This window comes from Entelurus aequoreus, linkage group LG10, assembly GCF_033978785.1.
Source record: "Entelurus aequoreus isolate RoL-2023_Sb linkage group LG10, RoL_Eaeq_v1.1, whole genome shotgun sequence".
NCBI lineage: Eukaryota > Metazoa > Chordata > Actinopteri > Syngnathiformes > Syngnathidae > Entelurus > Entelurus aequoreus.
In genome coordinates, this window is record NC_084740.1 from 18,540,078 (window position 1) to 18,566,915 (window position 26,838).

The 26,838-nt window shown below is 38.1% G+C and overlaps 1 protein-coding gene across 5 annotated transcripts in view; it reads left to right on the forward strand.

The window, feature by feature from the left end:
- The window catches only part of schip1 (schwannomin interacting protein 1), a 938,589-nt gene that overhangs the window by 888,036 nt on the left and 23,715 nt on the right, over positions 1-26,838 (forward strand). For all 5 annotated transcript variants that reach the window (XM_062060223.1, XM_062060220.1, XM_062060222.1 and 2 more), the window contains 2 exons: positions 21,885-22,003; positions 25,056-25,173. In XM_062060223.1, the coding sequence (XP_061916207.1) occupies positions 21,885-22,003; positions 25,056-25,173 (237 nt within the window). The remainder of the gene's footprint in view (positions 1-21,884; positions 22,004-25,055; positions 25,174-26,838) is intronic.

A 26,838-nucleotide genomic window follows, 5' to 3' on the forward strand; every position in this document is an offset into this window, starting at 1 on the left:
ACAAAAAATCTAGCTGTCAACACTGAATATTGCATTGTTGCATTTCTTTTCACAGTTCTTTTTGACAGACATTTTTTTTAAATCTCACGTACCCCTTGGCATACCTTCAACTACCCCCAGGGGTACGCATACCCCCATTTGAGAACCACTGGTATATATTACACATTTGTTGTTTGTTTGTAGCTCGTTGTAGTTTCCATGACCAATTTTTGGAGGTGTTGAAATTGCCATGTAAAATCGCTAATGCTAATCAGTATCATGTATATGGCAAAACCAATGAAGTGAAGCTCGCGCATTTTGAAAAGTGGTGCCTTACTTTACGTTTGAGTGTTTTCTCATGCTTTGTTGGCGTGGAAAATCGCAACATTATCTGGAGGCAATTCGGTTAAGTCTGAGTATTGCTTGGCGTTGTCAGATTGTCCCACTCTGGAATACGTTTTTAAAAAATAGCATTGCAGGGTATCCAGAACATCATTACCATGTGGACGATAAACCACAACAGTAATATTTTATCATTCCGACCTAAAAACATTCCCATGTGGACAGGGACTTACTTAGCAACCAATCGTCTATTAGTGATTGACCATTTGTCTAATAAGTATACAACTATCTGTATTACGTGTGTCTTCTGCACATTTATACATGTATAGTATACAGTACATACACTGTAACATGGTCGTTTGATGTGATTTATGGGTGGACATTTACAGTAAGCTGTATGTCCTATTCAGAGATAATACTTCCAATAGGTCATGTTTGTCTTCTGATGTTTTGACTGAAGTTCTTCCAGAGCACACACACTTGACATTCTTAGGGTTATTTTGGTATTCTTCGTCAGCTTTTCAGATATTTACAGCAGCGCTGTGACATAATAAGGGTTTTGGTTAAATCTCCATGTTTGTGGGCCAGCAACAAGCTCCACCATGTGACCCTTTTACAGAGTCGGGGCTCAGGTGTCGCTGGAGGAACCCATTGTCCTGTCTTGCTCCGCCTTTGTCATTCTTGTGGCCCTTAGCACACTCAGTCTTTTAAACGTGAGTGGCAGGAGCAGCCTTGCGTTGGCCTGCGGCTGAACTGTCCAAAGGGTCGAAGGTCAGGTGTGTTTTTAGGATGGAATGCCACTTGCTTCCTTAGACCGGGGGTCAGCAACCCGCTGCTCTCGAGCCTCTATAGCTCTATAGTGCCGCCCTAGTGGCTCCCTGGAGCTTTTTTTAAAAAAAGGTTTGAAAATGGAAAAAGATTAGAGGGGGTGGGGGGGATTCAAACAAACGCAGCAGTTTGTTTACATGTAAAATCTGCCACTCCTTCTTTGTCTCATTTTGTCCACCAAACGTTTTATGCTGTGCGTGAATGCACAATCTTATGACAATCACATTTTTTAATGATCACGCTACCTGAAAACAAGGGTTTTAAGGCCCTCTACTTAACATCATTTTTTAGTGCAGGGGTCAGAAAACTGCGGCTCTCGAGCCACATAGTGGCTCCCTGGAGAATTTTTAAAAAAGGATTGAAAATGGAAAAAGATGGGGGGGAAATATTTTTTTTTGTTTTAGTATGTTTTTTGTTTGAGGACAAACATGACACAAACCTTCCCAATTGTTAGAACTACCACTGTTTAATATTTGTGTGTGTATGCTTCACCGATGACACTATTTGGTGAACATCGTTTTGTCCTACTCATTTCGGCGGTTCTTGAACTCACCATAGTGTGGACTGTGACGCAACAGTTTGTTTACATGTAAAATCTGCCACTCCTTCTTTGTCTCATTTTGTCCACCAAACCTTTTATACTGTGCGTGAATGCACAGAGGTGCGCTTTGTTGATGTTATTGACTTGTTGGAGTGCTAATCAGGCATATTTGGTCAGTGCATGACTGCAAGCTAATCAATGCTAACATGCTATTTAGGCTAGCTGTATGCAAATATTGCATCATTATGCCTCATTTGTAGGTATATTTGAGCTCATTTAATATCCTTTACTTTTGTCCTCTTTGTATGTAATTTAGTTTTGCATGTCTCATGACACATTATCTGTATGTAATATTGGCTGCATTTCTGTGCCATGTTGTTTCAGACCACAGCAAACATTACCTAGCTTGCCAAAGATTGTAATAAATCCATTAGAAGAAGACAGCCTGCCTTTAAATTTTCCTTTAACTTGGACCCACACATCTATACCTTTGGTCATTAAAAGCCAGTAATTTCCAGGAGTTATCTCACCTTCTGAGTAGCCTCTGATTTACTAATGGTTTCTAATGTTGTAAAAATGTGTAGAATAACTATTACATTTCAACATTTCCGTCAACCAAGATTTGCTTGAGCCTGCGACACATTATTATAGCTAATATAGACACTTACGTCATGTGTTGTCTTCGTTATAACACTTATATAAGACTTTTAAAGCCATTTTGATAGTTGGCTATTATGGCTAATATAGACACTTACGTCATGTGTTGCCTTCATTATAACACTTATATAAGACTTTTAAAGTCATTTTGATATTAGGCTATTATAGCTAATATAGACACTTACGTCGTGTGTTGCCTTCATTATAACACTTTTATAAGACTTTGAAAGTCATTTTGATAGTAGGCTATTATAGCTAATATAGACACTTACGTCATGTGTTGTCTTCATTATAACACTTATATAAGACTTTGAAAGTCATTTTGATAGTAGGCTATTATAGCTAATATAGACACTTACGTCATGTGTTGTCTTCATTATAACACTTATATAAGACTTTGAAAGTCATTTTGATAGTAGGCTAATATAGATACTTACGTCATGTGTTGTCTTCATTATAACACTTATATAAGACTTTGAAAGTCATTTTGATAGTAGGCTATTATAGCTAATATAGACACTCACGTCATGTGTTGCCTTCATTATAAAACTTATAAGACTTTTAAAGTAATTTTGATAGTAGGCTATTATAGCTAATATAGACACTTACGTCATGTGTTGCCTTCATTATAACACTTATATAAGACTTTTAAAGTCATTTTGATAGTAGGCTATTATAGCTAATATAGACACTTACATCATGTATTGTCTTCATTATAACACTTATATAGAGCTTTTCATTTTTTGCAGCTCCAAACAGATTTTTTTTGTTGTATTTTTGGGTCCAACATGGCTCTTTCAACGTTTTGGGTTGCCGACCCCTGCCTTAGACGGACAGGAAAGACGAGCGCTCGCTGGCATAAAAGTGACGTGGCGTTTTCAGCACTTATAAGGATTTGGGATTATGATACGTCCCAAGTATGGACTCGGTGAGAACATCTGTGTGAGAGTCAAAACACACACTGACCTTGTTTGTGTTTGTGAAGCTGCGAGGCACAGCTGCAGCTCACTGTCAACCCTGGAAAAGATATCAGAGTGAGGCTCTCGTCTGTTTGGACAATCACTAGAAGCACACACACACACACACACACTAGATCCCAAAGACACACATGCATTTATTAGAGACACCTTTAAAGGGTCTTTCATCACAGCTGCACTGTATATGTCTTGTGTGTCCTTGTGTGAACACTGAGTCATTGTGTGTGTGTGGCCGTGGAGAGAGGTGTCGCTGGGTGCAAAGCTTCCATTGTACCGAGGGAGAAATGTGGAGATGTATCAATGAAAGGAATGATACTTTATACTCTATGTCACAGTGTCAAACTCAAGGCCCGCGGGCCGTATCTGGCCCGTCACATCATTTCATATGGCCCGGCGAACGCCTAAATCAGGGGTTGGCAACCCAAAACGTTGAAAGAGCCATATTGGACCAAAAATACAAAAAAAAAATCTGTCTGCAGCCGCAAAAAATGAAAATAATGAAGGCAACACATGACATAAGTGTCTATATTAGCTATAATAGCCTACTATCAAAATGACTTTAAAAGTCTTATATAAGTGTTATAATGAAGGCAACACATGATGTAAGTGTCTATATTAGCTACAATAGCCTACTATCAAAATGACTTTAAAAGTCGTAAATACGTGTTATAATGAAGGCAACACATGACGTAAGTGTCTATATTAGCTACAATAGCCTACTATCAAAATGACTTTAAAAGTCGTAAATACGTGTTATAATGAAGGCAACACATGACGTAAGTGTCTATATTAGCTATAATAGCCTACTATCAAAATGACTTTAAAAGTCTTATATAAGTGTTATAATGAAGGCAACACATGATGTAAGTGTCTATATTAGCTATATTAGCCTACTATCAAAATGACTTTAAAAGTCCTATATAAGTGTTATAATGAAGGCAACACATGATGTAAGTGTCTATATTAGCTACAATAGCCTACTATCAAAATGACTTTAAAAGTCGTAAATACGTGTTATAATGAAGGCAACACATGACGTAAGTGTCTATATTAGCTATAATAGCCTACTATCAAAATGACTTTAAAAGTCTTATATAAGTGTTATAATGAAGGCAACACATGATGTAAGTGTCTATATTAGCTATAATAGCCTACTATCAAAATTACTTTAAAAGTCTTATATAAATGTTATAATGAAGGCAACACATGATGTAAGTGTCTATATTAGCTACAATAGCCTACTATCAAAATGACTTTAAAATGTCTTATATAAGTGTTATAATGAAGGCAACACATGATGTAAGTGTCTATATTAGCTACAATAGCCTACTATCAAAATTACTTTAAATGTCTTATATAAGTGTTATAATGAATGCAACACATGATGTAAGTGTCTATATTAGCCTACTATCAAAATTACTTTAAATGTCTTATATAAGTGTTATAATGAAGGCAACACATGACATAAGTGTCTTTATTAGCTATAATAGCCTATCAAAATGACTTTATAAGTCTTCTTTATGTGTTATAATGAAGGCAACACATGACGTAAGTGTCTATATTAGCTATAATAGCCTACTATCAAAATGACTGTGTCGCAGGCTGAAGCAAATCTTCACTGACAAAAATGTTGAAATGTAATATTTATTTTACACATTTTTACAACATTAAAAACCATTAGTAAACAGTTTGTTTGCATGTTTGTTTGCATTGTCTCATTTTGTCCACCAAAAGTTTCATGCTGTGTGTTGATGTTATTGACTTGTTGGAGTGCTAATCAGGCATTTTTTGGTCAGTGCATGACTGCAAGCTAATGTGGATAATGCATATGTTTAAGAGCTATTTCTTTATTCATAATCATGTTTGAATCAGCTCATATTTTTTTCCTTAATTTTACTCTGTATACTAGTTTCTCTTTGTCTTCAGATTGCCTATTTAGACAGGGTCGTAAACCATCAGGAATGTGAACACAACCCCCAAGTCTCTCTTCTTATCAGTGTTGAGAGGAGGGGGGGGGGAAATGGGGGGTTTCTTTGTGTGAAAAGAGTTGCTTTTTCCTGTGGAATGCCAGATCAACTTGGGCTGCGCATTTGTATGTGTTGTTCGAGGCTGGTCTCTATTCTCAAATATTTGACAATAAAATTACAAAATAACTATTCTGTGCTGGGTGGTACCTTTGAGTCAGTTTATATGTCATTAAGGAACTTGGGACTGACCAGCGTTTTACATCCCACTTGGAGGAACATCTGGTCAAACGCAACACTAATCAATGCTAACATGCTATTTAGGCTAGCTGTATGTACATATTGCATCATTATGCCCCATTTGTAGGTATATTTGAGCTCATTTAATATCCTTTACTTTTATCCTCTTTGTATATAATGTACAAATGCACATTTATACATGTATAGTATACAGTACATACACTGTAACATGGTCGTTTGATGTGATTTAGTTTTGCATGTTTCATGACACATTTCTGATAGTTTGTGTGCCATGTTGTTCCAGACCTCAGCAAACATTACCTAGCTTGCCAATGATTGTAATAAATCTATTAAAAGAAGACAGCCTGCCGTTTCCTTTAACGTGGACACACAAATCTATACCTTTGGCCATTAAAAGCCAGTAATTTCCAGGACTTATCTCACCTTCTGAGTAGCCTCTGATTTGTAGAATACAAATAAAAAAGTGTAGAATAAATATTACATTTCAACATTTCTGTCAACGAAGATTTGCGTCAGCTGCCTGTGTCATTTTGATAGTAGGCTATTGTAGCTAATATAGACACTTACGTCATGTGTTCCCTTCATTATAACACTTTTATAAGACTTTTAAAGTCCTTTTGATAGTAGGCTATTATAGCTAATATAGACAATTACGTCATGTGTTGCCTTCATTATAACACACATTATATACGGCTTTTCATTTTTTGCGGCTCCAGGCAGATTAGTTTTTTGTATTTTTGGTCCAATATGGCTCTTTCAACGTTTTGGGTTGCCGACCCCTGGCCTATGGAGTCGAAAGTCCGTCAATTGGGTCTTAGTTTATGAGTAAATGGTTGGTAAATATGTTTTATTTCCATTTTCTCTGAAGAAAAGTTGAACCAAATATTTTTCCCCAATTTCTAGACCAAGGTCGAAATTTTTTTACGTTATGGGTTGCCGACCCCTGCACTGAACAGAAGGAAATACTGTAGACTTTCAACTCGCAGCAACTCGTCCATAAGTCAATTAGCCGCACCGTTTTATAGGCCACAGGGCTCAAAGCGTAGGAGGCTTTACAGTCTGGAAAATACGATACATGCATACTCTCAAACAGTTTATTTTTGCATATTTAATGCAGTGTTTCTGTATTTTACTTTATTTTTGGAATACACGGCTGGCTTCTATGTATTTTGGCCACTTTAAGTTTCATCGTTTGTCTATGGGTCGTTAATAAATTATAGATTTTTGGTCGTTTTGTTCGTATAAGGTCAGAGTGCTCAGCCTGTCCGAACTTGAATGATTGTTGTTGTTGCATTCACTTTTTAACATTGATTTAGTGGCACATAAACATAAAACGATGGCGGGATGTGAACAAGCTAAAGGGCATTAGACTACGGCCGCTGCGGCGTGGAATTGAAGAAAAGACGTAAGCCCAGAGGCATGCAGAGACAAATGTCCACATTCATGAGCATGAAATAATTGCAGGCTATAAGCGCTGGCAATTTGGCAAAGAGAGGAGCTTTGTTGGCACAGATGATTAAATACTCTAACGTGGATATTGAAGGGCCTCAAAGAAGTGGGCTGTCACACTTCAAAAAGAGAGAAGCTCCAAAGAGGAATTACCTTCATGAAAGATGTTTTTAATGGGGGGGGGTTTTTTTGGACTTTGTCAATTTGTGGAAAACACACATTAGCTTGATTGTGTTCCTCCCAATCTAATTCAGGCCCTCTGGGACGCTCAGAATGAAGGAGGTCATTAGGGCTGTCACTATTATCCTCTCCTCGCCTCCTGCCCACATTGAAATGTTAATTCAATGGCTCCCGCAATTTTCCATCTCATCATCCATCGCAAACGTAGCCACTCGAAGACAATTTGCCATTTGAGGGTTTTATACGATTGCTGCATATCTCTCAGCCAAAGCTGGGAAGTGTGTGTGTGTGGGGAGGGCCGGGGGGGGAGGGGGTGGGGGCAAAGCTCACAATAGAATAGGATAGAAAGTACTTCAGTGATACCTGGGGGAAATTCAGCACCACGGTTCACTCACAATAAACACTTAGGTATTGTTTACATGTGAATATATATACAGTCTATTATACAGCATTATTCACATGTGAATAATATAAATAGTCTATTATACAGCATTATTCACACGTGAATGACATAAATACAGTCTATTATGCAGCATTATTCACATGTGACTAATATAAATACAGTCTATTATACAGCATTATTCACATGTGAATAATATAAATACAGTCTATTATACAGCATTATTCACATGTGAATGACATAAATACAGTCTGTTATACAGCATTATTCACATGTGACTAATATAAATACAGTCTATTATACTGCATTATTCACATGTGAATAATATAAATACAGTCTATTATACAGCATTATTCACATGTGAATCATATGAATACAGTCTATTATACAGCATTATTCACATGTGACTAATATAAACACAGTCTATTATACAGCATTATTCACATGTGAATAACATAAATACAGTCTATTATACAGCATTATTCACATGTGAATAATATGAATACAGTCTATTATACAGCATTATTCACATGTGAATAACATAAATACAGTCTATTATACAGCATTATTCACATGTGAATAATATAAATACAGTCTATTATACAGCAATATCCACATGTGAATAATATAAATACAGTCTATTATACAGCATTATTCACATGTGAATGACATAAATACAGTCTATTATACAGCATTATTCACATGTGACTATTATAAATACAGTCTATTATACTGCATTATTCACATGTGAATAATATAAATACAGTCTATTATACAGCATTATTCACATGTGAATAATATAAATAAGGTCTATTATACAGCATTATTCACATGTGAATAATATGAATACAGTCTATTATACAGCATTATTCACATGTAAATAATATAAATACAGTATTATACAGCATTATTATTTACATGTGAATGACATAAATACAGTCTATTATACAGCATTATTCACATGTGAATAATATAAATACAGTCTATTATACAGCATTATTCACATGTGAATAACATAAATACAGTCTATTATACAGCATTATTCACATGTGAATAACATAAATACAGTCTATTATACAGCATTATTCACATGCGAATAATATAAATACAGTTGCAACTATACTTAAATGTATAATGTATTTATATTATTCACATGTGAATAACATAAATACAGTCTATTATACAGCATTATTCACATGTGAATAATATAAATACATTATACATTTAAGTACAGTCAAAAAGGAACATATGCATGCGATCAAGTTGCAGTTGCAACTTGATCGCGGTGAGGAGATGACCATGCCATTGCTTTCCATCCCACGGTTTATGTAAAGTTTCTTATGCACTGGATGATGACTGTGGAAACTAAGGCCATGTCTACACTAAGTCGTTTAACCCCTTATACGAATAATTATTTAGCCTAAGCCCTGTGTCAGCCACACTAAACCAGCGTTTAAGGTCCCCCTCCTCGGACAATTTTTTACGCGGGTAAGTGCGCCGTGTATTACTTGAATCTCCGGCTCTTAGCTTTGTATGGACTCATTGATCGTTTACAAAGTGAGTTCGGAGAGGAAGTGACGCCAGAAAGACCGCGCCCCACACAGGAAGTAACGTCGGAAAGAACGCGCCACAGAAAGCTTCATAATAACCTGTTTCCACACTGAGGTAAACACCAGAAATATGGAGGCGAGTCACCTAGAAATGCCCGTGTTTCTCCTTCTTCTACATGTACAGACGCTTGTGGAAATCACACATGAATACCTTAAGAGAAAGCCATTGCAGCTATTTGGGATACAACACTTCTCAGACGGCAAGAGAACTTTCCAATGTCCAGGTCAGCTGTGATTCTACTTAGCGAAAAACTCTGTTCATTTGTCGAAGGAGAGACAACGAGAATGCGAGCTTCCGTGGTTGTGATAAAAAAGTAGCGCACGCTTTGTATTACCTGGCCGACGAGGGAAGACTACGGAAAACGGGCGAATGCATTTGTACTGGCAAAGCAGACTGTATCAGTTATTGTCCGCCATGTATGTCGTGGATTCAACGTCTAGGTCCAGAGTATATAAATTCACCAAAAATTAATGGACAATGAAGACGAAGGCAAAAGAGTGAGGAGTGTCCTGACCGCTCAGTGGCCTAGTGGTTAGAGTGTCCGCCCTGAGATGGGTAGGTTGTGAGTTCAAACCCCGGCCGAGTCATACCAAAGACTCTAAAAATGGGACCCATTACCTCCCTGCTTGGCACTCAGCATCAAGTGTTGGAATTGGGGGTTGAATCACCAAAAATGGTTCCCGGGCGCGGCCACCGCTGCTGCTCACTGCTGCTCACTGCTCCCCTCACCTCCCAGGGGGTGAACAAGGGGACGGGTCAAATGCAGAGGACAAATTTCACCACACCTATTGTGTGCGTGACTATCATTGGTACTTTAACATAACTTTAACTTTAGATATCTAGATCCCTCGTTTGATTGATGTAAAGGGGGTCTTAAACGGTAGCATTGTTGTGTGTGGACACGGATAAGGTTACGTGGGATTTACCCTGGATAACCTTATCCGGCTTAGTGTAAACGGGGCCTAATATAAGCAGGGGGTGCGTGGAAACTTTGAAATTGGCACTTCCCCCCCACTGTGTGGTATTCCTCAGCTTTGTAAATAGTTTAGGGAACACACCATGATGTCTGTTTGCCCACCCAAGCACACCAACAAAGACTTGTAGGTCACCTCTAATGTTTACACAAAGACAGGAAGTGCTTTTGTGTAGCAGGTGTGGTGTGTTAACCTCTCTTGTGGTGCTTTGTATTTGTATAGTTGTCTTTAAATTGGAATTGGAATTTTTGCCTTTTCTTCGCAGTTTTCATTGAATGGATGGTAACTGCAAACATCCATCCATCCATGTTGAACTTTGAACCTTGCCACTGCATGATGTCCAATTAAAACAAATACAATTGATTTATTTTTTCATATACATGCGCCGCTGATGTGATGGTGTGTCTAAAATAGTGTTGTCCTGATACCAATATTTTGGTACCGGTACCGAAATATATTTCGATACTTTTCGGTACTTTTCTAAATAAAGAGGACCTCAAAAAATTGCATTATTGGCTTTATTTTTAACAAAAAATCTTAGGGTACATTAAACATATGTTTATTATTGCAGTTTCGTCCTTAAATAAAATAGTGAACATACAAGACAACTTGTCTTTTAGTAGTAAGTAAACAAACAAAGACTCCTATTTAGTCTGCTGACATATGCAGTAACATATTGTGTCATTTATCTACCGATTATTTTGTCAACATTATAAAGGACAAGTGGTAGAAAATGAATTATTAATCTACTTGTTCATTTACTGTTAATATCTGCTTACTTTCTCTTTTAACATGTTCTATCTACACTTCTGTTAAAATGTAATAATCACTTCTTTTTCTCTTCTTTGATACTATACATTAGTTTTGGATGATACCACACATTTGGGTATCAATCCAATACCAAGTAGTTACAGGATCATACATTGGTCATATTCAAAGTCCTCATGTGTCCAGGGACATATTACCTGAGTTTATAAACATAATATACATTTTTTAAAAAGGAAAAAGGATTTTGTGATGCTAAAAAATATTGATCTAATCATAGTAGTATCGACTAGATACGCTCCTGTACTTGGTATCATTACAGTGGATGTTAGGTGTAGAGCCACCTATGGCATTATTTTACATTTTTACGCCGGTGAGCTACGGTGTGTTGTGGGGACCCGGTACTTTTTAGAGGCAGTATAGTGCCGAATATGATTCATTAGTATCGCGGCATATATACAACCCTAGTCTAAAATGATCCAAAAATGCATGCAAGAATGCATTAAATTGTATTTTGCAAGACATTTGTACATGTGTTTTCTTTGTTGTAAAGTGTATGTATAAAAATGCAGTAGGAGATATATTACCCTATTATTAACATATTAATTAATATGTATTATTATACTCATATTTATATACATATACACAAAGAAATGGCCAAACGTCTTGCAACATATATATTTATGCATTCTTGTATGCATTTTTGGTTCATTTTAAAAGCACTTTGACAACAGTGGCGCTTGTATATATAAAAAAAAGCCATTAAAAAAATGCCAGCAGACACCAAAACAAATCAAATTTGTTTTAATTAGCCAATTAAGTCATCCAGCTGCTCTAAAAATTATAAAACGAAATTGCTCAATGGACGAGATGTTGAGACGGAGTGTTCTCTCTCCTTCGATTGTCTTTGCGGCGCGATGGCCTCCTTCCTCCCGGCCATTTCTGCGTAACTGTGCCAGTTTGCGCGTACATTTCATAAGTGCTAAATGAAAAACATAAAATACAGCTGTAGAACAGTTTCAGTCTTGATAAATCGCATCGCGAGCGCCAATTGATTCTGTTTGCATCTCCTCCCAGTATTGTGAGCATTCTCGATAATAAGCATCAATTCTGAATATACATGAAGGCAAACACAAGTAATTGGATTGTGCTCCTTATTTTTGTGAGTAGATTTTAATTCTTGGCTCGTGTTGGCAAGAAGTATTTCTCAAATGAGTGAATGATGCTTTACCATTGTAATGCATGGTTTGGGGCTGCATGAATGCTACTGACACTACGGTGCTGTGGTCCAGTGAGAATTCATGTGTAATCATGCGTATTTTTCAATAACAAGTACTGTCGGAATTCAGAATTCATGTGTATTCTTTCATGCAACCCCAGACCATGATGCTACAACCACCAGTTTTGACTGTAGACGATTATCTTGGTTAATTATCTCACTTGCTATTTAGACAATAATGGCGGTGGGTTGCCTTGTTTATAGTGGACATTAAAGGCCTACTGAAACCCACTACTACCGACCACGCAGTCTGATAGTTTATATGTCAATGATGAAATCTTAACATTGCAACACATGCCAATACGGCCGGGTTAGATTAGTAAAGTGCAATTTTAAATTCCCCGCGAAATATTCTGCTGAAAACGTCTCGGTATGATGACGTTTGCGCGTGACGTCACGGATTCTGCGGACATATTTGGACACCATTGTGGCCAGCTATTAAGTCGTCTGTTTTCATCACAAAATTCCACAGTATTCTGGACATCTGTGTTGGTGAATCTTTTGCAATTTGTTTAATGAACAATGAAGACAGCAAAGAAGAAAGCTGTAGGTGGGAAGCGGTGTATTAGCGGCCGGCTGCAGCAACACAACCAGGAGGACTTTGAGTTGGATAGCTTTGGCTTCCAAACATTTGATCGCTTGCCCGTACGTGCGTGGCGCTATGTGCATGTCACGTACGTAACTTTGGGGAAATATATGTGCTGTATGAACTTTACGGAGGTGAACGGTACTTTGGGCTGTTGGATTGAGTGTGTTGTGCGGGTGTTTGAGTTGTATTGGTGGGTTATATGGACTGGAGGGGGGAGGTGTTTGTTATGCGGATTAATTTGTGGCATATTAAATATAAGCCTGGTTGTGTTGTGGCTAATAGAGTATATATATGTCTTGTGTTTATTTACTGTTTTAGTCATCAGGTCCCACCCGCCTCTCACAGCATCTTCCCTATCTGAATCGCTTCCACTGCCCTCTAATCCTTCACTCTCACTTTCCTCATCCACAAATCTTTCATCCTCGCTCAAATTAATGGGGTAATCGTCGCTTTCTCGGTCCGAATCGCTCTCGCTGCTGGTGGCCATGATTGTAAACAATGTGCAGATGTGAGGAGCTCTACAACCTGTGACGTCACGCTACTTCCGGTACAGGCAAGGCTTTTTTATCAGCGACCAAAAGTTGCAAACTTTATCGTCGATGTTCTCTACTAAATCCTTTCAGCAAAAATATGGCATATAGAATGGACCTGCTATCCTCGTTTAAATAAGAAAATTTCATTTCAGTAGGCTTTTAAATATATACTGCTATACAAGCTGTACACCAGGGGTCACCAACCTTTTTGAAAGCAAGAGCTACTTCTTGGGTACTGATTAATGCGAAGGGCTACCAGTTTGATACACACTTAAATACATTGCCAGAAATAGCCAATTTGCTCAATTTACCTTTAACTCTACGTTCTTATTAATAATTAATGATATTTACACTTAATTGAACGGTTTAAAAGAGGAGATAACACGAAAAAAATTACAATTAAATTTTGATACATAGTTTATCTTCAATTTCGACTCTTTAAAATTCAAAATTCAACCGAAAAAAAGAAGAGAAAAACTAGCTAATTCGAATCTTTTTGAAAAAATTAAAAAAAGAATTTATGGAACATCATTAGTATTTTTTCCTGATTAAGATTAATTTTAGAATTTTGATGACATGTTTTAAATAGGTTAAAATCCAATCTGCACTTTGTTAGAATATATAACAAATTGGACCAAGCTATATTTCTAACAAAGACAAATCATTATTTCTTCTAGATTTTCCAGAACTAAAATTTTAAAAGAAATTCAAAAGACTTTGAAATAAGATTTAAATTTGATTCTACAGATTTTCTAGATTTGCCAGAATAATTTTTTTGAATTTTAATCATAATAAGTTTGAATAAATATTTCACAAATATTCTTCGTCGAAAAAACAGAAGCTAAAATGAAGAATTAAATTAAAATGTATTTATTATTCTTTACAATAGAAAAAATAAATTTACTTGAACATTGATTTAAATTGTCAGGAAATAAGAGGAAGGAATTCAAAAGGTAAAAAGGTATGTGTTTAAAAATTCGAAATCATTTTTAAGGTTGTATTTTTTCTCTAAAATTGTCTTTCTGAAAGTTATGAGAAGCAAAGTAAAAAAAAAAATGACTTTATTTAAACAAGTGAAGACCAAGTCTTTAAAATATTTTCTTGGATTTTCAAATTCTATTTGAGTTTTGTCTCTCTTAGAATTAAAAATGTCGAGCAAAGCGAGACCAGCTTGCTAGTAAATAAATACAATTTAAAAAATAGAGGCAGCTCCCTGGTAAGTGCTGCTATTTGAGGTATTTTTAGAACAGGCCAGCGGGCTACTCATCTGGTCCTTACGGGCTACCTGGTGCCCGCGGGCACCGCGTTGGTGACCCCTGCTGTACACTGACCACCCGAAAGTATATGCAAAATATTGCCCCTTGTAGAGATATAATTTTAACAATTGCTTGTCGTATTGTGAGGGGTGTGCTGACACGTTGCCACATCCGTTATATGCCTTTTGGAATGCTGAAATAAAACTTGACCGAGTGTCTTTTTGTGTGCAAGTCCCAGTCCCACTCCACTTAATTGCCATCTGGTGGCCGCTCGGCAGGGCTTATGTCCATTTGTCCAGCAGAACCAGAGGGGGTGTTTGTCGGATACTAGTGAGTGGAAAGGGAATGAAATGACAAGAAAAGACAGCTTGAAAGAACCGTAGAGGCCCCGGGCAGATGGTGACGAGTCGAGATGGAGTGAAAATGTCTGGAAGGAGGCTGAATCGAGTAGATAAGGAGCACATGGGAATGTGGGGAATGGAGATAGACAAGAAATGGGAAAAATGTGAGTGGAAAGGAAGAAGAAATATGTACAACCTGAGTTGAATGTCTTTATTGTTTATCAGCTTTATCACAAATATATGGTTGTTTTATTAATTTTGCATTTTATAACAGGAGATGTACAAAAAATGAAAACATGATCGGAAAAAGCAAGAAAAATTCAACCGCAAATGTTGTGGTTAGGGTAGCACTATTGCCTAATGGAGCACTTTGGTGGCTTAAGTGCACTTCAGTGCTGCTCATGTACAATAATTACAATCAAGAAAGGGAGTGGTGTTTTTTTTACAGAACAGGATATCTCCAAAATATCTAAAAAGATGGCGAGACATGTTTATTTGCACACTATGTTTTGGCTGTACCTAGGGCTGGGCGATATGACCTTTTAGTAATATCTCAATATTTTTAGGCCATGTCACGATACACGATATATATCTCCATATTTTGTCTTAGCCTTGAATGAACACTTGATGCATATAATCACAGCAGTATGATGATTCTATGTGTCTACATTAAAACATTCTTCTTCATACTGCATTAATATATGCTCCTTTTAAACTTTCATGCAGAGAGGGAAATCACAACTAAGTCAATTTACCAAAAGTGTATTTATTAAACAGTTATTAAGCAGTGGCACAAACATTCATGTCATTTCAAAACAGAAAGTGCAAGATTGTCAGAGACATTTTAAAACAAGCTTTTAGTGCACTTTTGTGCATGATGTCACTAAGATGACATATCAAAACAACACTAAATTAAAGTGCACTTTTTGTACAGAACGCCACTACAATAGTTTAAAACAAATAAAGTGCACTTTTGTGCATGATGTCACACAAGATATTTCAATAAGTGTCAAATAAAAATGAGCTGCATAATAGGAAATCAAATAGTGTATGTCCTTCGCTATGTGGTAGGTTCCTGCGGACGTTATCTCCTTCTGTTGTTGACTATTTTTTTCATACGGTGTTGATCGGGAAATGGTTGCTTGGGCATTTTGTGGGTGTGGCACTGGCCGGAGATGTTGACATGCAGAGTTTCAAGCACTCTTCATTCTCTAGCGGGTGACTTTTCAAATGATGCTACACATTAGCAGTGGTGCTACTTTTTGTAGCAACGCTTTTGCCGCATACTTGACATATTACGGTTGTCTGTTCGACATCTTCCCGCTTGAAGCCAAACCACCGCCAGACGATGGACCCGTGCTGTTTTTCACGATGTAGTTATTTTCTACATCGCACACAGACAAACCCGCGATATATCGAGTATATTCCATATATCGCCCAGTCCTAGCTGTGCCATGGATCTGCACTAAATATGAATGAGCTCCTCAAATCACAGGGTGTGTAGTTTACATTTAACAAATAGGCGCCTCTATTTAGGTCCCTCCTCTGCGTCATGCGTTACACATCTTGGGACAAGTTCATGGAACTATGTGACTGTTTAATAATAAATGCATATATACTGTATCGACTATCAGACACTATAACAAGGACCTGGAGGTGGTTGTCAGTGTTGGCGCTAGGAATTTTCGAAATGGGGTCCAAGGGACCCCATCAAGTCATAAAAATGGGGTCCCACAGTAAATCCTTGTGGTCCCACTTTTTTGTAAGCGTTTTGAAAACCAATGATAAATGTTATATCTCACATTCTATATTGTGTTTTGTCATAAACGTTACTTAATTCATTAAAAAAATGATTTAAAAAAAACAAATTTGTATGCATATGTAAATGTATTCAGTTATAAACATTCATTCACTTTCTTCTTTCTTCTTTTCTTCATCCACACCCTGGATTGTGAATAATGTAAATAATTCAATGTGATTATCTTGTGTGATGACTGTATTATGATGATAGTATATATCTGATAGTATATATCTGTATCATGAATCAATTTAAGTGGACCCCGACTTAAACAAGTTGAAAAACTTATTCGGGTGTTACCATTTAGTGGTCAATTGTACGGAATATGTACTTCACTGTGCAACCTACTAATAAAAGTCTCAATCAATCAATCAATTCATGGATCTAAACTTTACCGATACCGGTTGTTTTTTCTTTATTTTTATTTAATAAGTTGTAGGTGTATTTATTTCAGTATAAAAGTGTAAAAATGATGAAAATGGTGTGCCAGGGCATACAAGCATTATTTATTTAACACTTAAATCTCTAGAGTCTACATCAACTTCACATCCGTCAATTCTAAGTTTGCTTGTTTTTTATGTTGTTTTTTTGTTTGTTTGTTTTCGGCCCTTTTGTCAAAGAAAACTATATTTTTTATGGCAAACCCACAAAATATGCAGTATCTTCCGCAAAAACTATTTTTCAAAGTGGAATATTTGATGTGAAGTAATCACATAGGTTGGATAGGTCAATAATTTATAAAAACATTGATTTTGATTCAATATTATGTTTTGAGCAATGACAGTTTTAAAGAAAAACAACAGCTTTGTTTTATTAGTCAACATTGCAACTTTTTCTAGATTACATTTCACCTGTAAGCTTTTTTGGTTTTTTTAATAGTATTTTTAGAATGTGCCCTGGGCCTTTAACACATTAGTTGCGGGCCGCAAATGGCCTCAGGGCCACACTTTTAACACCCCTGCTATAGATAATAAAAAAATTCAATCTAATAAGTCTATGGATAAAAAGTTTATCATAACGCACAGTCAGCATCTCTGCTTCAGTAAACAATGACGGTGATGACACTTGCTAACTTGTCAGCCACTTCTCCAAGAGACTCCTTTTCAACACTCGCACATTACCACTTCAAAAGGCACATATTTTCCCCGTTTGTTGACCTGCAAAGTATGTTTTTGGGATGGAGCAGTCTGGTCGGGTGCTGGTTAGTTTGAAGCTAGCAGCTACCCTGTCTCCATCCTTGAACGATGTTGATCCAGCGGGAGATACAAGTGAAGTTTCCATGGACTCACAAAGACTAAAACAACTAATTTACTGGAGACATGGCACAGGATGAAGTTAAAAAGGTTGACTTTACACTCACCTTAGTGCAGGGGTGTTAAACTCATTTTAGATGGGGGGCCACATGGAGAAAAATCTACTCCCAAGTGGGCCGGACTGGTGAAATCACAGCACGATAACTTAAAAATAAAGACAACTTCAGATTGTTTTCTTTGTTTAAAAAATAATGGGTTTTTTTACACTTACATGTTACGGTTAATAGAATTCTATCTTGTTCAAAAAGGAGATTGCGCTTCTCAATGTGATTCAAGATGGAGTGCCAAACCCAAAAAAAAGTAATCCAGTAAATGTTTCAAAAATGTTTGAAAAGGTAGCACATCCCAAAATTAAGACTAGTAGGACAAAATACTCACATTTCACTTGATTTATTGCTCACATCAAAAAAGAGGAATTCCTCTTTTTTGATGTGAGCAATAAATCAAGTGAAATGTGAGTATTTTGTCCTACTAGTCTTAATTTTGGGATGTGCTACCTTTTCAAACATTTTTGAAACATTTACTAGAATTCTATCTTTATTTGTCGTTATTTATACTTTTTGAATAGATTATGTGATCATGTTCATCAGTCAAGTCATTGGTGTTAATTTTCAATTTATCAAGATAAAAAAATCATATCAAAATCAAATTACAGGATGTTATTTTTGTAGTTTGGTAATTTTCCTCGACTGGTGCACTAACATCATGTGGTTTATTTTTTTTTATATATGTAGCATAATCTACAAAGATACAAATAATTGCTATTGCGACATATAGTGGACACATTTAGAACAGCAGTTTCTTTCATTCAAAAATTTCGGCTCATTTTTAAACTCGTGGGCCGGATAAAACCTGTTCATGGGCCTGATCCGGCCCGCGGGCCGTACGTTTGACACCCCTGCCTTAGTGTTTACCATCAAGTCTTTCTTTTGACAGCCCCTCGCGGTAAACTTGTCCCAGTGCAAACTGAGGCAGTATTTGTGATTGACAAACCTTTCGGCGAATCAAAATTTAAGAAATTGTACCGAAAAGTTCATTACTTTGAAGACGACCAATAAAAAGGAGGAGAAGGCAGTGTCGGTAAAAAAAAATGTAAAAATCCGCATCCCAACGAAAATGTGCCTCCTTTCTGATTTCAATGCGTGAAAAGACACAAAAAGTGCGTTAATGCCAACAGTGGATCGTTGTCAATCACTTTATTCTTCTCAAACACTTTTATTAGAAAGATTTTTGTAAAGAAAATCATTTATAACAAAAAAATGGTCTTAATAATATAACTTTCTGTCAATAAATTATTTGCTTTATTAAAGAAATCGGCAAGAATGTAGTAAATAGAATTGATTTGATTGATTTTTTTTTACTGTAAATGCCAAACTATCAGCTGTCAACTCTCCTACACACAGACAAACACACAGAGACAGCTGCCAATGCAATTAGCCCCTCTGACGGCTTTACGTATAGCTGGGCTTCTAAACAGAACGCTTAGCATCACAAAACGTCGGGATGACTACTTAATGCATCTTTTTTGTACAGAACCATGGCGAAAACAGCCTTGTCTTACAAACCCCGTTTCCATATGAGTTGGGAAATTGTGTTAGATGTAAATATAAACGGAATACAATGATTTGCAAATCATTTTCAACCCATATTCAGTTGAATATGCTACAAAGACAACATATTTGATGTTCAAACTGATAAACGTTTTTTTTTTTTTTTGCAAATAATCATTAACTTTAGAATTTGATGCCAGCAACACGTGACAAAGAAGTTGGGAAAGGTGGCAATAAATACTGATAAAGTTGAGGAATGCTCATCAAACACTTATTTGGAACATCCCACAGGTGAACAGGCAAATTGGGAACAGGTGGGTGCCATGATTGGGTATAAAAGTAGATTCCATGAAATGCTCAGTCATTCACAAACAAGGATGGGGCGAGGGTCACCACTTTGTCAACAAATGCGTGAGCAAATTGTTGAACAGTTTAAGAAAAACCTTTCTCAACCAGCTATTGCAAGGAATTTAGGGATTTCACCATCTACGATCCGTAATATCATCAAAGGGTTCAGAGAATCTGGAGAAATCACTGCACGTAAGCAGCTAAGCCCGTGACCTTCAATCCCTCAAGCTGTCCTGCATCAACAAGCGACATCAGTGTGTAAAGGATATCACCACATGGGCTCAGGAACACTTCAGAAACCCACTGTCAGTAACTACAGTTGGCCGCTACATCTGTAAGTGCAAGATAAAACTCTCCTATGCATGGCGAAAACCGTTTATCAACAACACCCAGAAACGCCGTCGGCTTTGCTTGGCCTAAGCTCATCTAAGATGGACTGATACAAAGTGGAAAAGTGTTCTGTGGTCTGACGAGTCCACATTTCAAATTGTTTTTGGAAACTGTGGACGTCGTGTCCTCCGGAACAAAGAGGAAAAGAACCATTCGGATTGTTATAGGCGCAAAGTTGAAAAGGCAGCATGTGTGATGGTATTGGGGTGTATTAGTGCCCAAGACATGGGTAACTTACACATCTGTGAAGGCACCATTAATGCTGAAAGGTACATACAGGTTTTGGAGCACCATATGTTGCCATCTAAGCAACGTTCCCATGGACGCCCCTGCTTATTTCAGCAAGACAATGCCAAGCCACATGTTACATCAACGTGGCTTCATAGTAAAAGAGTGCGGGTACTAGACTGGCCTGCCTGTAGTCCAGACCTGTCTCCCATTGAAAATGTGTGGCGCATTATGAAGTCTAAAATACCACAACGGAGACCCCCGAACTGTTGAACAACTTAACCTGTACATCAAGCAAGAATGGGAAAGAATTCCACCTGAGAAGCTTAAAAAATGTGTCTCCTCAGTTCCCAAACGTTTACTGAGTGTTGTTAAAAGGAAAGGCCATGTAACACAGTGGTGAACATGCCCTTTCCCAACTACTTTGGCATGTGTTGCAGCCATGAAATTCTAAGTTAATTATTATTTGCAAAAAAAAAATAAAGTTTATGAGTTTGAACATCAAATATGTTGTCTTTGTAGTGCATTCAATTGAATATGGGTTGAAAAGGATTTGCAAATCATTGTATTCCGTTTATATTTACATCTAACACAATTTCCCAACTCATATGGAAACGGAGTTTGTACAATTATTACTAACAATTGGCAATCCAATACAGGAGATAACTTGACTCAGATAATAATATGCTCACTTTTGAATGCATATATAGGATTACATGTCCGGGGGAAAACATGTGAAATGCTGCCAAGGTCAAGCCACAAATTCAGAATTGAGAAGAATCCAATAAAATCAATCTTCATGTAACCTTGCTAAAGTTTATCAACTCAATTTTGACATAGATCGTTCTCAGGACTGGACTGTACACCTTACCTTCTTTTGCACTATTTTTCTTTTCTTTCCTTCCTATGTTTTGTATATTTGTAGACTGTCGCACTGATACTGGAGTTGCTTTTGATATCATTGTACCAGTGTATAGTGACAATAAAAGGCATTCTATTCTATTCTAATGTGCATTCCATATGAATGGCTGTGCTTTTGTAAGGCAACAGCACCCTCTACCTGTGAACATGTGCAATGTCTAGTTTGAAGGTTCCTTTACAAGTTTTTTGGCTGTTTGGGCTGACTCCACACTTTGTATCTCAGCTTGTTAAGATGACACCCAGCCTCTCACTGCAAATTAAGAGGCTGCTGCTATAAATACACCAGCTCTCAGGCTCTCGTGTAAGGGGGGGGGGGGGGGGGGGGAACCGTGCCATGCTCTAAAAATAACGCGGCCCTGGCAACGTGAAAGAAAAGTTCTAACAAGATGGGTTTTTTTCTTCTGTTTCAGGCCCAGAAGAATGAGAGAGAGTCTATCAGGCAGAAGTTGGCCCTGGGCAGTTTCTTTGACGATGGACCGGGCATCTACACCAGCTGCAGCAAGAGCGGCAAACCCAGTCTGTCGTCACGGTAACGTCACATCTTTTCACCGGCTTCTTTAACTTACTACAAACTAGATGAAGCAATTCCTGAAGGAATTGCGTGTGAATGCTCCAATGCTGAAGTTGAAATGAAATCCTGTAATTTTTTTTAGAATTGTTGAAGTAGAGCACACAATTCAGTAGTTTATTTTTGTTAAACTTTTGTGGCTGTGTGTAGAAGTGGCGAGTTGCATCAGCTCGGCTCTTTTTAATGTCTTTAATGTCCTTTGTGTTCTTTGATGTTTCCCTCTTACACACATGTGTATGTGTGCTATGGCTATGAGGTTTTTTTCCCTTTGCCTCAGTCTGGACCCCCTCTCCAGGGGCCAGGCTTAGATTGAATTTTTTTTTTGTCACCCTCCCCCCTCACCCCTATCCCCAGCGTTTACCTGTTTCTCACCTTATTTGTAAGGGGCGATCCTGTTCTGTCTCCCTGTAATGTTTGTCTGCTCTTCAATGGGATTGTGCTGAAAATCTTTTAATTTGCCTTCGGGGATTATTAAAGTATTTCTGATTCTGATTCTGATATTTTAATGTCAACGTGTTTTGGTCAAGTCTTACCAAAGTTTTGAAATGTCTTCATCATCAAATAGCGCATTTGGATTTAGCCCTTGCGTTATGTTCATATTGTTGTTACTCAGCCAGCGTTTGTGGGTCTGATGGACCTGTTGCATTTTGTGGCTTTTAATGCCTCACAATCAAACACATTTATGTTAAAATACTGAACAGATGTTTACCTTATCCCAATAAAAATCTGTTCAGGATTTTAACATTAAAGTGTTTGATTGTGAGGCATTAAAAGCCACAAAGTGCAACGGGTCCATCAGACCCACAAACGCTGGCTGAGTAACAATATGAACGTTGCACGGAAAATTTCTCTGCCAGTTTCTGCATCCCACAGGGATTCTTCTTTTGTGTTTCTGCACCTGCGCTTCCCACACAAGTTTGCAACATTGTTTGTCAACACTGTCTGCTCTCATTTTCTCGCACATTTGACCCTCTGATGTTCTGTGTCCTCCTCCTGTCTAGGCCTGCTGTGTGTGTGTGTGTTTGTGTGTGTGTGTGTGTTCTGGCAATGCTTACTTAATGGGGACATCGCTCTGTTTACACAGTCACCTTTAGGGGACCTCTGACGGTATGGGGACAAAAAAACAGGTCCTCTAGAGGGAAACCTTTTTAAATGATAGTCAGATCCATTCTGAAGATGCCTAAGTGGTTGTTAAGCTTTGGCCCATAAAACATGTTTACTGAAAAGTAGGGATAATACTCGAAACCGGTTTTCCCGGTTGTTCGATAAGAAAAGAACCGAGTCCTCGGACTCGAATCCCTTTTTGAGAACCGGTACCCGTTATTGAGACCACTACAGTAAAGAAAAAGAGTTGGTTCTTTATTCGAATCCCTCGGAATGAATCCCGTCCCGACCACAAATGCTCCGTGTGACATCACAAGAAATGACGTCACGTAGCTTAGTCATTAGGCGCAGATAGATGTGTTGTCTGTCTAATTATAAATAATGCAGACGAGGCGTGTTGACTGAGTTCTTGACGTTTACTTTCACAGCGTGCTCATAACCTCATTCTTAGCTGCCGGTGCACCAACACTTTTCGGGGCTACCGCGCATGCTCGTCACTCCCGTTGCATGCTGGGTAGCGTAGTTGTTATATTCCCTAGCTCATAACATCTTTCCCCCTATAAAGAAATCATGTTAACTCAATAAAGTGTATTTATTTTTTTAGCTTTAACTTTTCATTTTTTAGCATTGTAACCACATTTGCAAACAACTTTTCTCTTCATAGAATTTTCTTTCAATAAAGAAATAAAGTGCAAAAATGTCAAAGCATCATAACAAACAGTTATGTCAAATAGCAACAGAAGTGCACTTTTTGGAGAGCTGTATTATTTTCAGTTTTGTGCCCAAGGGACTGATTTTATTTAACACTATATTATTATTTATACACCTATAGTGATCACAGAGACAGGTTGTTTTTGTGTTACTGTATATATTTGTTTTTCTGAAAAATCCCACTTAATATACTTTGGGTAACAACAGTCAATATTTATTTATTTTATTTTATGTTTTTAGGGGGGTAACAGTTAATATTTATTTAATTATCAGATTAAATTGTTTCCTTATATAATAAAAGTGAGCTTTTGTTCAACCAAATATTGTGTTTTTTTCCATATACAACAACCTATCTGGACTCGATAAGAGAATCGATAAGGAATCGGTTCGATAAGAGGATTCGATAATAGGCTCGAACTCGATAATTTCTTATCAAACATCATCCCTACAGAAAAGTAAACATGTTTAGCATGTTTTTTTTTAATGGTCCTTCGTATTCATGTACAAATGTGTGTGAATTATGCAAAATTATTTAAATTTGAAGGTAACAAACGTGTGTGTGTGTGTGTGTGTGTGTGTGTGTGTGTGTGTGTGTGTGTGTGTGTGTGTGTGTGTGTGTGTGTGTGTGTGTGTGTGTGTGTGTGTGTGTGTGTGTGTGTGTGTGGTACACAGAACATCAATTTCCACACTTCTATTAGCCCTGGGTCCAGTGGACCCGGACATCTTATATGTAATAGAAATGTGTAGGGGGGGTGTATGGTGTGTGGTCATTAAATATGTATTCTGATATATGTTCTTCACAGAAAATGAGCCAAAGTCAGTGAGTCTCAGTTTGAAAAATGTATTAATTGTATCATTTTTCTTTTAATAAAAAAATGAAAACGGGTCCCACAGACCCAAACACCACACAACATCCACAGTCCTTTTGTGCTGTGATTATTCAGTCCTCTATGTAATTACTGCATTGAAAAAGCGTATTATCGATCCACGTTCAGAGCTCCGTGCACACCTTTAGTTGTATCCGGCTGCTCCCTGCCACACCGAAACACCCCCTGCCTGGTGTCAGACATATTGGACCAGAACTCCCTGCTGCATCGACCTCTTTTGAAGACAAGAGGGCGATGATTAAAAACACTTATTGAGCGGGGTCCTCATTGCGTATTCAAATTCGCTGTCCTTATGTGTCCCTGCTGCACAGGCTGCAGAGCGGCATGAACCTGCAGATCTGCTTCGTCAACGACAGCGGCAGCGACAAGGACAGCGATGCGGACGACAGCAAGACGGAGACCAGCCTGGACACGCCTCTGTCCCCCATGGTACGTCCAGCATGACACCAGACTTGGATAGATATTCAATAGGGATCAGCTTTAGCAGCCACACGGACGTCTTTTGCCTGCGTTTTCTGGCCTGTTACCCAATTCCGGGGCAGCAAACAGATGACACATTAACCTCCTGTCAGCCTGACACAGTTATTAACACGACTAGAGAGAAATGTTCATCCTGACTCTGCTGCAAATGTACATTGATTACGATCTACTGCGGTGTTTTTCAACCACACTAGTGTACCGTGATAGATTATGTCATTTCACCTAATTAGGTTACAAATATTTTTTGCAAACCAGTAATTATAATCCGCAAATGTGCCGTTGTTGAGTGTCTGTGCTGTTTAGAGCTCAGCAGAGTAACCCTGTAGGTGGCAGCAATGGCTTTGTTGGATGTCGGGAACATGGTTTGTCCATCCGTCCATCCATTTTTCTACCGCTTGTCCCTTTCGGGGTCACGGGGGGTGCTGGAGCCTGTCCCAGCTGCATTCGGGCGGAATGGCAGGGTACACCCTGGACAAGTCGCCACCTCATCGCAGGGCCAATCAATCAATCAATGTTTACTTACATAGCCCTAAATCACGAGTGTCTCAAAGGGCTGCCCAAGCCACAACGACATCCTCGGCTCAGATCCCACATCAGGGCAAGGAAAAACTCAACCCAATGGGATAACAATGAGAAACCTTGGAGGGGACCGCAGATGTGGGGACCCCCTGCCTGGGCGACCGGTGCAACGGACGTCGAGTGGATCTAGCATAATATTGTGAGAGTCCGGTCCATAGTGGATCTAACGTAATAGTGTGGGAGTCCAGTCCATAGTGGATCTAACGTAATAGTGTGAGAGTTCAGTCCATAGTGGATCTAACATAATAGTGGGATTCCAGTCCATAGTGGATCTAACGTAATAGTGTGAGAGTTCAGTCCATAGTGGATCTAACATAATAGTGGGATTCCAGTCCATAGTGGATCTAACATAATAGTGTGAGAGTCCAGTCCACAGTGGATCTAACATAACAGTGTGAGAGTCCAGTCCATAGTGGATCTAACGTAATAGTGTGAGAGTTCAGTCCATAGTGGATCTAACATAATAGTGGGATTCCAGTCCATAGTGGATCTAACATAATAGTGTGAGAGTCCAGTCCACAGTGGATCTAACATAACAGTGTGAGAGTCCAGTCCATAGTGGATCTAACGTAATAGTGTGAGAGTCCAGTCCATAGTGGATCTAACATAATAGTGGGAGTCCAGTCCATAGTAGATCTAGCATAATAGTGGGAGAGTACAGTCTATAGTGGATCTAACATAATATTGTGAGAGTCCAGTCCATAGTGGATCTAACATAATAGTGTGAGAGTCCAGTCCATAGTGGATCTAACATAATAGTGTGAGAGTCCAGTCCATAGTGGATCTAGCATAATAGTGTGAGAGTCCAGTCCATAGTGGATCTAACATAATAGTGTGAGAGTCCAGTCCATAGTGGATCTAGCATAATAGTGGGAAAGTCCAGTCCATAGTGGATCTAACATAATATTGTGAGAGTCCAGTCCATAGTGGATCTAACATAATAGTGGGAGAGTCAAGTCCATAGTGGATCTAACATAATAGTGGGATTCCAGTCCATACTGGATCTAACATAATAGTGTGAGAGTCCAGGCCATA